The sequence below is a fragment of the Tachysurus fulvidraco genome, chromosome 6 (genome assembly GCF_022655615.1).
Source record: "Tachysurus fulvidraco isolate hzauxx_2018 chromosome 6, HZAU_PFXX_2.0, whole genome shotgun sequence".
In the NCBI taxonomy this organism is placed as follows: Eukaryota; Metazoa; Chordata; class Actinopteri; order Siluriformes; family Bagridae; genus Tachysurus; species Tachysurus fulvidraco.
The window spans coordinates 31,272,343-31,290,088 of NC_062523.1; the positions used below are offsets into that span (position 1 = coordinate 31,272,343).

Sequence of the window (17,746 nt, forward strand, 5' to 3'; positions counted from 1 at the left end):
GAGAGATACAGAGAGAGAGCAAGAGACACAGAGAGAGATACACACACAAAGAGAGAGATAGAGCGAGACAGAGAGAGATACACAGAGAGAGAGTGAGAGAGAGATACACAGAGAGAGAGTGAGAGAGAGATACACAGAGAGAGATACACAGAGAGAGAGTGAGAGAGAGATACACAGAGAGATACACACACACACAGAGAGAGAGAGACACAGAGAAGGAGAGAGACACAGAGAGAGGGAGAGATACAGAGAGAAAGCAAGAGACACAGAGAGAGGTACACACACAAAGAGAGAGATAGAGCGAGACAGACAGAGAGAGAGAGAGAGACACAGTAAGAATGAGCTCCCACCAGGGGGTGACATAGACCTCAGTACTAGTCCTTAAACTCTGACTGTGATCATGTGCTGAGTTTCAGTTCCACCAAGTTCACCATTAGAACTTCTATTCCTACAGCTACTGTCACCGTAAGGGTTTAATCCAAATCACAATAATACTAAACTAAGTAAAAGCTTCATTAAATCGGGACCATGACATCGTTTTAAATGTTTGGCTGTTCCTGGGCTGAAGAATTGACAGAATAACTTTGATTCAGTGAAACTTTAAGTCGTCGGTAACTTTAATCGTTTTTCCTGCATCCAATAACACATCCATCAGGGGGTGGGCGGGTGGGGGATGAAAACGAATTGTGAGTTTATGCAGTAACCAGACAACGATCCGAACATACCCGAGAAAATCGATGATGTAGGATGGAGCGAATCCATGTAGAGGTTTAAAAACAAATAAAATATGGATGGTGTAACGGACAGGGAGTCGGAGGTGGGAGGCTAAACCCGAGGTGATGTGGTCCAGCAGTCCGACTGTCTTCTGTTGTGTCCTGTGGCTGTAAACAGGATTTATTTTCACATCACATACAACATTGTACAGTAAATAAGATGCTGGAGGAACATTAATACTGTAAGATGATGTTTTAATGTTATTTAACTGTTTATTTTAGGTTTGGGCAAAAAGAATAATGTCCATTTGATCAGGTTTATATCGTTAAGACCCTCGTTAAGGCACAGAAGGGATATCTATCAGCGTTAGAGTGGAAGAAATGTGATGTGCTTCAGACTGATATTAAGATATTAAGACCAAATTCTGTAACTAAGAGGTTCAGCCCTGTTCCAGCACCGTAACACCTCCACCTGAGGATGAAGATGGTGTGTGAAGGTTCGAGTGTCCTGTACCGAGCCCTGACTCTGACTCGACCCTACTGAACACCTCGTAGCTGAACAGGAGCTCTGACTGCACACCAGAACTCATCAGCACCAGATCTCACTGTAATAAATCTGGACTGGGATGTCGAACAGCACACGAGCACGATGGTCAGGTGTCTGCTAACCTTTGGCCATACAGATGGTGTTAAGTTCTGAATGAAGAAAATCCTTTTGCATATGAAAATTTGCTTATGTAAATGCTGCGTCTCCACATGGGCTGGGAGACAAAAAGCTTTGTTTTAACCTCTGGGTTTAGATTCTTACTTTCACTTCCACACATCAGAGAACTTCACTGGCAGCTGATGGAGCTGTTAATGTTCCTTACAAAAATTAACAGCAATAAACAAACAAACAAACAAACAAACAAACAAACAAATTTATGGAGCCACATAATCACTTAGTGAAAAGGTCGATGGAGAATTTTTATGTTGTTTTCATATCTTCATGAAGACTAAATGTGGATCATCTGATGTGTGTCTTATCTCCAGGAGAATAGATCTTTTTTTTTTCTTACTTTTTTTGGGGTAATGAGGTTAAGTTCAGTGTTAAATTTAGCCTTAATTAGCTGCATTAATGATGACAGCAGGGTCTGTGTCTTACTGTTGTGCTCTCTCTCTCTCTCTCTCTCTCTCTCTCTCTCTCTCTCACACTCTGTCTCTCTTTGTCTCTCTCTCACTGTCCCCCCTCTCTCCCTCACCCCCTCTCCCTCTTTGTCTCTCTCTCTCACTGTCTCTCTCTCTCCCCCTCTCCTCTCTCTCCCTCCCCTTCTCTCTCTCTCTCTCTCTCTCTCTCTCTCTCACACACACACACACACACACACACACACACACACACACACCCTCTCTCCCTCTCGCCTCCCGTTCTCTCTCTCTCTCTCTCTCTCTCTCTCTCTCTCTCTCTCTCTCTCTCTCTCTCTCTCACACACACACACACACACACACACACACACACACACACACACACACACACACACACACACACACACACACACAGAAGCTCCGGTGACTGATTCCCCACTACACCACACTACACCACACTACACAGTCGCTCCCCGACGCTTCTGGATGTAATTTGTTTCTTTGTGTTTAAAAAGCCAAATGTGGCCGATTTAAGGTCCGAATGTGATCCTGTGTCTGTTCTGTGTGTCTGTCGGTCTGTCGGTCTGTCGGTGTTCTTTAGAACCGCAAGTCCGTTATTATCTGTGAAAAGTGAACCGCTCTGAATCTCCTCATTTATCTCCACAAACACGGTTTATATCGGCGTTATAAACACAAACGTCGAATAACGAACTTGAGCGGAGACAAAGACAAACTTCATCATCGGTGTGAAAACAGCGTTTTATGATGACAAGCGTTTTACCTGCCAGGAGACATGCAGCTGTTTGTGTTATACTGGGTGAGTTTATACACACACACACACACACACACACACACACACACACACACACACACACACACACACACAGCTTATAAACAACACAAATTATATGAAGGAAACTAATCCAAAAAAGTATGTTAGCATTTATTAATCATATTCTACTTCTTTACACAATCCACACACAAATAAACGTAAATCATTATTGTTATTTTATTATTATTATTATTATTATTATTACTACTACTACTACAGTTTCAGGTACAGAAAGCTTAGACACAGTTTCCATTGTCACTCAGCTGGTGCCATCATGGGAACATGAACTGCACCTTTATTATCTACATTCTCCCTCGAAACCCTTCAAAATAATCTAAAGTACATAAATAACCTGTAACCATCAAAGCTAATTAAAGCTATACACTGCACACTGTGTCCTAAGTAAACAGTAAATGTGCAGAAGTTGGTCCCTTTATAGTACAATGACAGAAACTGGGAAACATACAGCGTGCTAGCTTTAATAGTGAACGTGTGTGTGGGTCAGTAAAAGTGAACGTGTGCCTGGGTCAGCAGTAGTGAACGTGTGCCTGGGTCAGTAATAGTGAACGTGTGCCTGGGTCAGCAGTAGTGAACGTGTGCCTGGGTCAGTAATAGTGAACGTGTGCCTGGGTCAGTAATAGTGAACATGTGACTGGGTCAGCAGTAGTGAACGTGTGCCTGGGTCAGTAATAGTGAACATGTGACTGGGTCAGCAGTAGTGAACGTGTGCCTGGGTCAGTAATAGTGAACTTGTGACTGGGTCAGCAGTAGTGAACGTGTGCCTGGGTCAGTAATAGTGAACGTGTGCCTGGGTCAGTAATAGTGAACGTGTGCCTGGGTCAGTAATAGTGAACAGGTTACTGGGTCAGCAGTAGTGAACATGTGCCCTGGGTCAGTAATAGTGAACATGTTCCTGGGTCAGCAGTAGTGAACGTGTGCCTGGGTCAGCAGTAGTGAACGTGTGCCTGGGTCAGCAGTAGTTAACGTGTGACTGGGTCAGCAGTAGTGAACGTGTGCCTGGGTCAGTAATAGTGAACATGTGACTGGGTCAGCAGTAGTGAACGTGTGCCTGGGTCAGTAATAGTGAACATGTGACTGGGTCAGTAATAGTGAACATGTGACTGGGTCAGTAATAGTGAAAATGTTACTGGGTCAGCAGTAGTGAACGTGTGCCTGGGTCAGTAATAGTGAACATGTGACTGGGTCAGTAATAGTGAACATGTGACTGGGTCAGTAATAGTGAAAATGTTACTGGGTCAGCAGTAGTGAACGTGTGCCTGGGTCAGTAATAGTGAACATGTGACTGGGTCAGTAATAGTGAACATGTGACTGGGTCAGTAATAGTAAAAATGTTACTGTGTCAGCAGTAGTGAACGTGTGCCTGGGTCAGTGATAGTGAACGTGTGCCTGCGTCAGTAATAGTGAACGTGTGCCTGGGTCAGTAATAGTGAACAGGTTACTGGGTCAGCAGTAGTGAACATGTGCCCTGGGTCAGTAATAGTGAACATGTGCCTGGGTCAGCAGTAGTGAACGTGTGCCTGGGTCAGTAATAGTGAACGTGTGCCTGGGACAGTAATAGTGAACGTGTGACTGGGTCAGCAGTATTTAACGTGTGCCTGGGTCAGCAGTAGTGAACATGTTACTGGGTCAGCAGTAGTGAACATGTGCCTGGGTCAGTAATAGTGAACATGTTACTGGGTCAGCAGTAGTGAACATGTGCCTGGGTCAGTAATAGTGAACATGTGACTGGGTCAGTAATAGTGAACATGTGACTGGGTCAGTAATAGTGAACATGTGACTGGGTCAGTAATAGTGAAAATGTGACTGGGTCAGTGCTTTAATTGGATAATTAATAATGTATGGAGCACCTTGTGTGTGATGGGCTGGTTGTCCTGGACCTCGCTCATGTGTGCTGTGTGTCTGTACAAACCTTTCCTACCTGAGAGACTCCTGCTTTAACTGTACAAATGCTTGTTAGTAGCATTTTTCACTCAGTTTCTTTCTCTCTCTCTTTCACCATCTGTTTCTGTGGCTCGTTCCTGAGCTTGGTGCTCTAAACACAAACACACACACACACACACACATACACACACACACACACACACACACACACACACACACACACACACACACACACACACACAATGCAGAGCGATTGGCTGCACGGTTGCTGAAGCCACATTCAGCCTCACTTTTCTGTGCTGTGGAACAGTTCATTAGTTCAACAGACTGCCATTTACTGGTCTCACAAGAGAGCTAGAGTTGCTGATGGCTTTAACCATCCACACACACACACACACACACACACACACACACACACACACACACACACACACACACACACACACACACACACACGCACACACATACACATGGCTTTACATCCAGGTCTTCCAGTACACAGATGAATTCATCTATCTATGACTTTATTTTCAGGTCTTTGTGTAACCCTGTGATTAGTAACACTGTCTATATGAACAGGAACCTGCACTTTACTGAACTAGACCAGTTTGGAACTGTTAGTTAACCCTAAAAGTGCTGCCAAAGTCGTGCAAGCTTAAACAGTCACTAGAAGTCACCATGATGATGTCATTTGCATATTTGTTGGTTATTTGCATATCTAAAGATTTCAGGAAGAAGGAAGATTTTCTGAAGACACCCAGGAGAGGACGGGATAAAATAGAGCTACGAGAGTAGAAATGAACAGATTATATCTTATTTCTTGCAGAAAGAAATTTTGGTCATGATACAAAATACAACTCAGAACTCACAGAAGTAGTGAATATTACAGAAGAACAAAAGGCATGTGGGACAAACAACGATGACCAGTGATTTGGGCACTGTGAAAATGGTGACCAGTGATTTGGGTACTGGGAAAATGGTGACCAGTGATTTGGGCACTGTGAAAATGGTGACCAGTGATTTGGGTACTGGGAAAATGGTGACCAGTGATTTGGGTACTGGGAAAATGGTGACCAGTGATTTGGGTACTGGGAAAATGGTGACCAGTGATTTGGGTACTGGGAAAATAGTGACCAGTGATTTGGGAACAACAGAGTCATTAAATTTTTTTCAGTAGATTTGTTTTTAGGTGTGTTCAAATATGATAGACCAGTTGAACAAACACTGATAAGCCCCCATGAGCCCTCATGATCAAGGGCATGTGAGAAATAGGAACCTCCCTTTTTTCTGAGGAGTAAATACTTTTAAATTGCTGGATTTGTGTCAGGTCTGATGTTGTACTGTAACTGGTATAAACATCACTGACTCTCCTGCCAGTATAATATTGTGTATCTCTAATAATATTGTTTTGCAGCATAGTTCCTAAAGCCTTGTACACATGCTTCTGTATTTTAGTGAAATAACTAAGACTGAATATAAGAGTAGATTTGAACCAAGAATCTGACTAAATATAAAAAAAGTGTAGGAAGAGTCGAAGGGAACTAGGACTAAAGTGCCGAAAGGTCTTACGAGATCACATACAAATAAAAATTCACGTCAACCTCCACACACTTCACATCCCAACACTATGCCATAGAAAAGAACCTATTTATAGTCTTATCTTACTGGAGATTGGTTTCCGTCTCCGTCCGCTAAGTAACCGGCTCTAAGTACGACTGAGAGGTGTTTAGCAGAGATGTATTAAGTGATGAAACGCTACACAGAATATTGTGGAGCTCTGGAGTTAAGAGTGGTTAGCACGTTCGCCTCACACCTCCAGGGTTGGGGGTTCGATTCCCGCCTCCGCCTTGTGTGTGTGGAGTTTGCATGTTCTCCCCGTGCCTCGGGGGTTTCCTCCGGGTACTCCGGTTTCCTCCCCCGGTCCAAAGACATGCATGGTAGGTTGATTGGCATCTCTGGAAAACTGTCCATAGTGTGTGAGTGTGTGAGTGAATGAGAGTGTGTGTTGGCACTCCGTCCAGGGTGTATCCTGCCTCGATGCCCGCTGACGCCTGACGCTCGATGACAGGCTCCCCGTGACCCGAGAAGTTCGGATAAGCGGTAGGAAATGAATGAATGAATGAATGAATGATTTCTTAAGCCATACATTGAGACCAAATTTATTACCATTCTAATAATACCGCAAAAGAAGAAATATATTAATGACTTAAATGAAATGTCTATGTTTAGTGATGCTGGTTAGGCAGATTAGCTCAGAGTGTGTTCAGCTTTAGTGTTTTATTAGTCTGGGTGGTGACCAGAGCTGGGAGTAAGTCACACATGTGCAAGTCACAAGTAAGTCTCATGTCATGAACGTCAAGTCAAAGTCAAGTCGAGTTTTTTAAAAATATTTGTCAAGCAAGTCTCATGTCTCAAATTAGCGACTTAAGTCTGACTCGAGTCAAGAAATATGACTCGACTCCCCCATCTCTGGTGGTGACCAATGCAAACCACACAACACAACAAACAACAACAAAGACGGAGGAGCTGAAGTCAGTCTGTCTGTGAGGAACACATGAAGCACGGCGACCTCCATCTACTGTCCTGCTCATAATCATACATGCTGATAATTGTGACCTGTGAGCTATGTCACCCAAAGGCCTTGTACACAAAGTGTCATGACCAAAGCACTACATCTACACACACACACACACACACACACAAAGGATGCAGATGTTTTATACAAATCATTAAGAAAGTACCGAAGTACAGTAAAGAGCTTCATTTTGTTTGGGCTGAATAATGAGATGGCTGATGGTGGGTAGAGAAGGCAGCACTAATAAATGGAGATTAATGCAGACATGCTTTATTTCTTTCTGGTTGCCAGGAGAGCTTTGTATTTTATAGTTTCGCTCTTGAGACAGGGCTGTTTTTCAGGAGGATTCGGTAAGCTTTAACCTTAGCGGAGTAGAATCTGAGGCTCTCTGTTATAATGGCTAAACCAGTTCAAATATTTACAGATATAAATAGTGTATTATAAATAGCGGCTGTGACGCGACAAACCGCAAAGTGAAACACGCTCACTGGGACACTTCTAGTCCTCGGGATAGAATACTAGCACTTATTACTTTAGTCGTTGGGAAGAACTGAATTGTGTTATCGTTAGCGCTGAACAGTCTGTCAGCACTAAAGCCCTTGCGTAACATCACCATTCCGTGTCTCTCCATTAGGAACACTAATGGCACCCATCAGTGTATACGGGAAATATATCATCTTAGTGCCCTGTGCCATAATTGCCTCTTTATATCTCCTCAATTGCATTTTGCAGCAGCACAACTGAAAGAGATTGAGGACAGTCATGACTGGGAGACTATTTATTAGCAGTGTTCTGCTCCAAGTTCCATTGTCACTGGGGCATTGGGCATTGTCACTGGGGCATAGGGCATCGTCACTGGGGCATTGGGCATTGTCACTGGAGCATTGGGCATCGTCACTGGGGCATTGAGCATTGTCACTGGGGCATTGGGCATTGTCACTGGGGCATTGGGCATCGTCACTGGGGCATTGAGCATCGTCACTTGGGCATTGGGCATTGTCACTGGGGCATTGAGCATTGTCACTGGGGCATTGGGCATTGTCACTGGGGCATTGAGCATTGTCACTGGGGCATTGAGCATTGTCACTGGGGCAGTGGGCATTGTCACTGGGGCATTGAGCATTGTCACTGGGGCATTGAGCATTGTCACTGGGGCATTGAGCATTGTCACTGGGGCATTGAGCATTGTCACTGGGGCAGTGGGCATCGTCACTGGGGCATTGAGCATTGTCACTGGGGCAATGGGCATCGTCACTGGGGCATTGAGCATTGTCACTGATGCTGGTTAGGCAGATTAGCTCAGAGTGTGTTAAGCTTTAGTGTTTTAGCTTGTCACTGGGGCATTGGGCATTGTGACTGGGGCATTGTCACTGGGGCATTGAGCATTGTCACTGGGGCATTGGGCATCGTTACTGGGGCATTGGGCATTGTCACTGATGCTGGTTAGGCAGATTATCTCAGATTGTGTTAAGCTTTAGTGTTTTAACTTGACATTGGGGCACTGGGCATTGTCACTGGGGCACTGGGCATTGTCACTAGGGCACTGGGCATTGTCACTGGGGCACTGGGCATTGTCACTGGGGCACTGGGCATTGTCACTGGGGCACTGGGCATTGTCACTAGGGCACTGGGCATTGTCACTGGGGCACTGGGCATTGTCACTGGGGCATTGGGCATTGTCACTGGGGCATTGGGCATTGTCACTGGGGCATTGCTTTTCTTTTGGGCAAATTCCTGTTCTGTTGTTTTGCATGGCAAATATCTAGCCAGGTTTCAGATCTTTCTAGTCACACACTTCTACCCATCTCCAGCCATGCTGCTGCCCACAGAGGCTGATTTGTTTTCACCTGCACAAAGAGGCTGTGCTCTGTGTTAAATTGATAGCAGTTGGCAAGCTGTAAATAATTGATGACGAGGGTGGGACATCAGTAGGGAACGTGAAACTCCTCCTCGCATTAGCTGATGAGTTCATTATGCAGATCAAGCTTGCCAAACCAACCGTGCTGTGAAGCTGCTGCATACGAAGGAGAAAACAAGGTGGGGGTCATTTATCTTTCTTGTTTTCACACGAGATTGATGGTCTGGTGAAGACAACATGTCAGAGACAAGCGGGCAACGAGGCATCGTGTCTACACCCCATTCGTGTAAAGCGGCGATTTCTGAAAGTTACACCGGTGAACTTTGACTTGTCTCACAGTCCTTTAAGTAGCGAGACATGCTGTACTGAGTGCTGACCTTCTTAACAGCTCTTTCCAGGCTGCACTTGATGCCAAATAAGGAGACTGTCGAGATCTTGCTTGACTTTTAAAACGCATTCCTTTTCGTTGCCGTAACATTTTCAGTGATCTCAACAACCGACAGTTTCTAGCGTTATATTCCAGGGTGAACATTTATTTACTTCAACTATGACCACTGTTTGATGGGAACTAAAAGCCCTAGACGACTGAAGATAAAGGATGCGTCTTTCCCATCCGTGCATCATAAGCTTTGACGTATTGTGTTTTCCAAGACGCATTTCTGATCACTCTCATTCACACACACACACACACACACACACACACACACACACACTCACACACACACACACACACTACGGACAGTTTTCCAGAGATGCCAATCAACCTACCATGCATGTCTTTGGACCAGGGGGAGGAAACCGGAGTACCCGGAGGAAACCCCCGAGGCACGGGGAGAACATGCAAACTCCACACACACAAGGTGGAGGCGGGAATCGAACCCCCATCCCTGGAGGTGTGAGGCGAACGTGCTAACCGCTAAGCCACCGTGTCCCCATATATATAATACAAATATATTCAGGCCAAAAAGGATGCCATTTGCTTCTCCCATATGACTCCACGTATATTTACTAACCAGTGTCTCCACTAGGAGTTGTCAGTTTCCAGCAGCGAATCAGAGCACAGAGTTTAGACGAAGCGTTGCGGTGCTAAAGGACGACACGCAGAACCGTGAGTCACTACAGCCATAGCGAGTGCCTGTGTTGATGGGAATCAGCATTTATATAATGGCTGTGAGTGATCTATCACCAGTACAGCCGAGTGGAGTGACATTCTGTTCTCCCTGTAATTACAACATCCCAAAGGGTCGGCACCATCTCCGATATTACAGGAGGCTACGATCAATGCTATGTGTGTGTGCAGGTGTGTTTTGTATGAGATAGAGACAGAGCAAAGGGCTCACAGCATTTACTCCTGTCGATAGTCCTAAAGCTTCTCCGGAACGAGTAAGGCTGAACAAAGCGAAGGACAATTCGCAACAAGATTATTTTCCTGCATGACTGATCATTACAGCCCCAAAGCTAAACTTTGTATGTGGCATATAAACAGACCTCGACACTTGTGGCAGTTCTGTGGAAATGGAGCTGGAAATTAGCAGGAAATGATTGTGTTCCTATAACACAAGGAAATGACCATTTATAGTTTTGGACTGCTTACATTTTAAAGGCCTTAAAACGGATATCTGTTGCCATGTTTTCCTTCGATGGGAGATTATTGTGCTGTCCTTCTGCTCACCGTACATTCATCTGTTCGGTGTGTTCAGGTTTAATGATGTTAGCAACTCACTTCTAACTCACTTCTAACTCACGTCTATTAGCAATATTATGAGTCGCTTTTCGTATATCTGCAGCTAAAAAAAAAGAAAGAGATAAAATATACCGAAATATAATTTATTCAGTATTACTCGCATTGTCTGTGGTGAGTTTCCATTAATTTCCTGTTTTCTATTATCTTAGCAGTACGATAAAAAGATCACTTATTTGTTAAGGAATCTCAGAGAACCCAAATGTATGAAATGTTGCCTGTAATCTGTAGCAAAAAGGACCGGAAATGAGTCGGACCGGCGCTCGTTATGTCTCTCTGACGTTAACACTTTGGGCAGTGGATCTAGCTGCTGCCTCCTATACTGTGTCTGTCCATCAGGTTTTAAGAAAGCCTTCGCTACACGCTTTATTTGCCGATGTGCGTTGGCTGGAAACACTCAGCGAGCCGAGCGCTCGTTTCCCAGATTACATGGCAATGACACTCTAAAAGCACATGACAGCTTGACATGGCAACAAAGAGCGTGTTTAATTTGTGTATTTAATAAAAAACAGTCACTGTACAGTAACATCTCTGAGCTGAAACACCACATGCCTTCGTGTCATTTGCAATAATCTGAGTTATACAATATTCATATTAAGAGGAAGATTATGGTACAGAGAGCAAAATATAACATTTATTTATTACTTATTTATAGATATGAAAATCCGTGGCTTGTTGTAAGTTTAACGGTACAGATTTGTTATTTTCAGATTTGCGGTACAGATTTGTTATTTTCTTTGTGATCGGGACTAATGACAACGATAAGGAAACGTATACAGGGTTGGGGTTAGGGGTTAGAGTTAGGGTTAGGGTTAGGGGTTAGGTTAGAGTTAGGGTTAGGTTAGGGTTAGAGTTAGGGTTAGGTTTAGGTTAGGGTTAGGTTAGAGTTAGGGTTGGTTTAGGTTAGGGTTTGAGTTGGGGTTAGGTTTAGAGTTAGGGTTAGAGTTAGGTTTAGTTTAGAGTTAGGGTTAGAGTTAGGGTTAGAGTTAGGGTTAAGGTTAGAGTTAGGGTTAGGTAAGAGTTAGGGTTTGGGTTGGGGTTAGAGTTAGGGTTAGGTTAGAGTTAGGGTTAGGGTTAGGGTTAGGTTAGAGTTAGGGTTTGGGTTGGGGTTAGAGTTAGGGTTAGGGTTAGGTCAGGAAAAGAGGAGGTGTCACTGCGTCTGCTTTTCCCACGAGATACAAGTTAAGTCCTGATAAGTTTCAGGTATTTGCCAAGTGAATTTGATGACACTCTCCACTAATCTGCAGAGAAGTAATTGGTTTTAAAGAGAGTTTGATGGAGGTGACACGAGTGCCGATCGAGGTGAATCGACCGAAAACCTGTTCGAATGTCGTTAGTGAAATCAATCAGGATGGATGATCACGCTTTAACTTCTTACTCTCAGCTCCAGAGCCTTCCTCTTACATAAAGTATACACGATTAGTCTTAAGAATTAAGTTAAGAACACGTTAAGCCTACAGAGTATGAACTACTTTCCACAAACCGCTTGCTCACCTTAGTATCTGAGGTCTTCCTCCTTACGTCAGATCGTGATACGGTGAGGTGAGGTGTTTTACCGATGATGCACCCAGCAGTCTTGTAAAAACCAGTATACTGTACTGTACCTATCCACCATCGGTCTCTGTGTAATATAAAGTATTACTCTCTTACTGATTTAAACTGCATTAGAAATGTATGTATGTGTAATAAATTATTAATAGTGAATTCACTGTCCACTTTGTTCACGTTTATGCAGACAGCTAACTATACATCAGCACCTCAATGCATAAATTCCACAATGTCACTACAGAGCTTTGGATGAAGAACACCAGGATGGAGAGCAACGTCGTCTCACTGATTTTGCTTCTGGCATGGTTGCTGGTTTGAGTATTTATGAAGCTTCTGATCTCCTGGGACTTTCACACACAACAGTCTCTAGATTTTACACAGAATAGCCCGAACCCTAACCCTAACCCTAAGCCTAAGCCTAAAGTTTGATGGGGTTCTGTAGGGCAGCATGCCTTGTTGGTCAGAGAGGACGGGGTTAGGGTTAAAGAGAACAGGGCAGCTTACGATTACAGGTGAGAGTTTTTCTGTCTTCTGCTGTCCAGTTCAGGTGGAGCTGCTTCATCTGATTCCTCTCGCAACCCATCACAGGGCACACACACTCTCATTCACACACACACTCACACACTCACACACTACGGAATTTTCCAGATCAACCTACCATGCATGCCTTTGGACCGGGGGAGGAAACCGGAGTACCCGGAAAAAAACCCCCGAGGCACGGGGAGAACATGCAAACTCCACACACACAAGGCGGAGGTGGGAATCGAACCCCCAACCCTGGAGGTATGAGGCGAACGTACTAACCACTAAGCCACCGTGCCCCCAGCTACATTACAGCACAGTGAATTACTTTCTCCGCATATTCCATCTTCGGAGGTTGATACGATACCGCGGCCCTAGAGCAGTGGAGGTTAAGGTCCTTGCTCAATTGGCCCAACAGAGGCAGCTTGAATCCCGATCCTCCAATCAGCAACTCAGAGTCTAATCCACTTAAGCCACCGCTGCCTCGTGCCACAGATATCGTGGGGAACTCGGCCACATAATCCGTTAATTGTTCAAAACATTAGGACGTCTTTTGTCAGCTTTTCCAGATTAAAACCTCCCGAGGGGTCAATAATCACTGTTCCGCTAATTTATTCCAGACAAACTGAGTGGATTTGGAGTGGACTGCACACTCAGCTGTCTGAAATGATGCTGTTTTTCTGCATTAACGTAGGGACACTAACTACTGCATGCCACCCACTGGTACTGCACAGGATGTCTGGGGATTTCACTTAAGGCAAAATCGCCCTCTCTTTCTGCTATGAAGGCAGAACATGAAGTTCAGGTCTATTATTCATGGCCATTTTTTCCCTTCGCAGTAAAAGCTTCTTCTTGCATGAATTGCCTTTGAGAAGGCCAAAGCTTGTTCACTGCATTGTTGCTGAGTGTCACAGTGGCTTGTGGTCAGTGACAGTGACCCGGTCTCACGGGCACTATCGAGCACGTCGTATCTCCATAATTAGATTTGATTGCTTGTGACATAGTTCACAACCCAGAGACCTTCTCCTGTAAGAACAAAAATACTGACTTCCTGGTTCACGTGAATATCGAGGTCCATGAACTACGCCGAAGTGTCTTTAAACTTATCCCCGTGATCCGTATTCATGAACAAGCGGGTTTAATTTTGTTTCTTTTTTCACCAGAAATCAATGCTGAGTTTGACATTTAGCACGAGATCCATGTGCCAGGCTTTGACTGTGCGGAAAGCTTTGACGGAACCAATACATGAGGGTCGTAGCTACACACACTGAAGTTCCATGCCTTTAGCTAGAGCTATATTAAACGTTTCATCTACTAACTTGTGTTTGAAACCCCCACACAAATGTAATGTCGGTTGGCAGTCGAGGCTCGTAAGTGCAGAGGAAGTGTGAACCCTGAAGCTCTGGATTCCTGAGAGAGGAACCATTCTGAAAAAAGCACAATATATTTTTGTTCTGGTTACACAGAATACTGTACATGCACTCGTTATTCTGTGCAACGTACCGTTCGTCCTCCAACAGCCCACTTTAAAAAGGGAACGAATGTTCATTTCCATATTGAGTCGTTTTTAAATACTGTAAGTACGTTGCTTACGTGCCGTAATTAGTACTGAAACTCAAATAATCATCACAATGCAGCAGTGATCTCCAAAACAGCTTCAGAGCTGCTGATTCTCCAACATCAGCCTTAGCATTCATCTTCTACCGCTTATCCGAACTTCTCGGGTCACGGGGAGCCTGTGCCTATCTCAGGCGTCATTGGGCATCGAGGCAGGATACACCCTGGACGGAGTGCCAACCCATCACAGAGCACACACACACACACACTATGGACAATTTTCCAGAGATGCCAATCAACCTACCATGCATGTCTTTGGACCGGGGGAGGAAACCGGAGTACCTGGAGGAAACCCCCGAGGCACGGGGAGAACATGCAAACTCCACACACACAAGTTGGAGGTGGGAATCGAACCCCAACCCTGGAGGTGTGAGGCGAACGTGCTAACCACTAAGCCACCGTGCACACCCCGCTTTAGCACTGGTTAATTCTAGATACTTAAACCACCTGACGTTCCCCTTCACCAGCTCGCTCTTGTCATACAACATGCATGAGCCAAAGAGGGTGAAGCCTAACACGTGCTTCCTCTGAGATGTATGAAACCAGACAACCGTATATTTATAACTTCTGCTCATGTGGAATAAAAGGCAGCGTAACTTTCACACTTAGAGGAAAGTACCGTCTGCCCTCTTACACATACACGAACACACACAGATATCCACAGCATTGCTGGTATCACCGTGAATGACAGGGAAAAACCGCCATATACCGTTCATATACAATACATTTTATTACACGTGTCCTTCTGCATTAATACATGGGATTATATAAATATATGACAGAAGCAGAATATAAGTACGTCATAACAGAATGACACAAAGTCATTCACTTTAGTTCATTCTGCAGTGATCACACACATGAACAATGTCACGTACACAGAACAATCCTCGTGTTCTTTCTCTTCTCTGTGCAGTTGTACACTATTGATTATTATTAAAATGGACCAGAGCACGAACACTATTTAAGATGGTTACAACATCTCACTAACCGATTAAATTCTTCTGTCAAGCTGAAAATGTGACCATGAGCTCAGCTGCTCGTTCTAGCGTTGTCATTCTGTTCATCTCTTATTGTAGGGTGTAGCATACAGCCATCGACATGAAATAGCCAGTAAAGCCTTATCACCAAGCACACACACACACACACACACATACACACATACACACGCACACACACATAGACACACACATACACACACACAGGCAGACACACAGACACACACATACACAGACACACATACAGACACACACACAGGCAGACACACATACACACACACACACACACACACACACAGACACACACACAGACACACACACACAGACACACACATATAGACATACACACACACAGACACACACACAGACACACACACGCACACACACAGACACACACACACGCACACAGAAGCATCAATCTGTTACAGACTTCTTCCCCCCTTTCTCTTGAGGGTCTCACTTCTGTCTGTCACATGACGAACCCGTAGACGAGACGTCACCTGACACTGAACAGACTCGTCCCTGACACACAGTCTGATACAGTTAAAGCTACGCCAGTCGTAACCTGTGTGGATTTATGGGTCATGAATGTAGGACAGAATGGGAAGGAGACAGCAAAGTACATCTGAAAAGAGATCTGGTTTTTCTCAGAGCTGCCCGTGAAACCCGCCGTGTGTTTTCGGCTTCTTTCCTCTCACCTCCATCTCTTTTCTATCTGTTCTTCAATTTTATATCTAGAAAAAAATTAAGAATTAAAAACAAACAAAGAAATATCACAATTTCAGGTAGCATTTTTTATTTATACCACAATTCAGTTCAGTTCGATGTGTTTGTTTAGCGCCTTTAACACTTCACATGGTCTCAAAGCAACTTTACACAAATATAGAAACAAGAAAAATTTAAGATTCAAAATATTGGAATTTAAAAGTTTTAAAGTTTGAAATTGAGTTATTATTTATCACTAATGAGAGGAACCAGACTAGGAAGTGAACCTCATTTGGGTTAAACAGCCTTTCACCATGGTTTAGTGCCTTTACAACAAACTCTATTAGCTATTAGCTTTAGTTCACAGTAATTTGTGGAGTTTTGTATTTTTCACCCGATTTGACGTCTAACATGAGAGAAATCACCAAACTGATCGTTCAGTGGGGTCTCTGCTGTCTGAGAAATGCTCCTGAAAACTGTGTCGGGCCTCCAAACTAAATAAAACTCAAAACAAACGTGTAGCCAATGAGCAGAAAGGGGCGGGTCTTGTCTATATGGGCGGAGAGAGTGTTCAGTGCGCGTATTCACAGGTGGGAGTTTCCCGAGTCGATAACTCCTGAGCTAAACGCTGTTACTACACAAAACGCGGTTGTAGCTGCCTCTCTACATCACTACGATAGAAAAGAGGTGTTATTTGTGTAGTAACAGCGTTTAGCTCAGGAGTTATTGACTCGGGAAACTCCAACCTGTGAATATGTGGCCGACTTCCTGCTCCTTCAGTTCTCTCCAGCGCTGGAAAGCTGATCCTATATTAACACGTCCTACTTCTTGTCCTTATCGTAAGTCTTTCTTCTCTTTCTTTCTTTGTTTTTATCCTCCATGTCGATGTTAAAACCGCTTTCTGCTGACGTCACACATGCGCACTGAACACTCTCTCCGCCCATATAGACAAGCCCCGCCCCTTCCTGCTCATCGGCTACACGTCTGTTTTGATTTTTATTTAGTTTGTCGTCCCGACTCGGTTTTCTGGAGCGTTTCTCAGACATCGGAGACCGCACCTTTAATTAGTAATGTTCTATTCAGCGAGTCCATCACCAACCGTGCTGACGAGCCAGAGCTGAATTTGTTTAAAGTAATGATAAATGATTTCATTAATTTCAGTATTGTACTAGAATAGTGAATATCAATAATACTAACCTTACTGTATGTACACAGTGCTTCAGCTCGATTGTCCAAAAAAAAAAAGGATTTATTCATGAGTCAGATGTCATTAATTCTCTCCTCAGCGCTGGGTTTCCAGTAGCAACCAAAAGAATTTCAAAAGGACCACTTTAGCATCATTTAATATTGTTGTTAATAATGCAGCTTTGTGTCGTAGTGGTGTAACAGCCTCGTTGTCGTACAGCTTCAGGGTTCCTGAACGCTTCCTGTCTGTACACACACTCTTTTCAGTCTGGTTCCTCTCAAGGTTCCTTCCACATATCATCTCAGGGACTTTTTCTTTTCTACTGTTGTCTCATTCTTGCTTAATTTGGGATAAAATAAAATCCTTTCATTTTAAACCTTGTCATTTATTCTATATTTTTATACTACTGAATCGAATGGAATTGAATGAA

At 44.0% G+C, this 17,746-nt stretch overlaps 1 protein-coding gene across 1 annotated transcript in view; it reads left to right on the forward strand.

Annotated features, from left to right (window-relative positions):
• The first annotated feature begins 2,208 nt into the window (after nt 1–2,208).
• Nucleotides 2,209–17,746, forward strand: part of ramp1 (receptor activity modifying protein 1) — a 31,292-nt gene continuing 15,754 nt past the window's right edge. Inside the window, exon 1 of the mRNA XM_027145352.2 lies at nt 2,209–2,652. Coding sequence (XP_027001153.1) covers nt 2,598–2,652 — 55 coding nt within the window. The 5' untranslated portion in view covers nt 2,209–2,597. The remainder of the gene's footprint in view (nt 2,653–17,746) is intronic.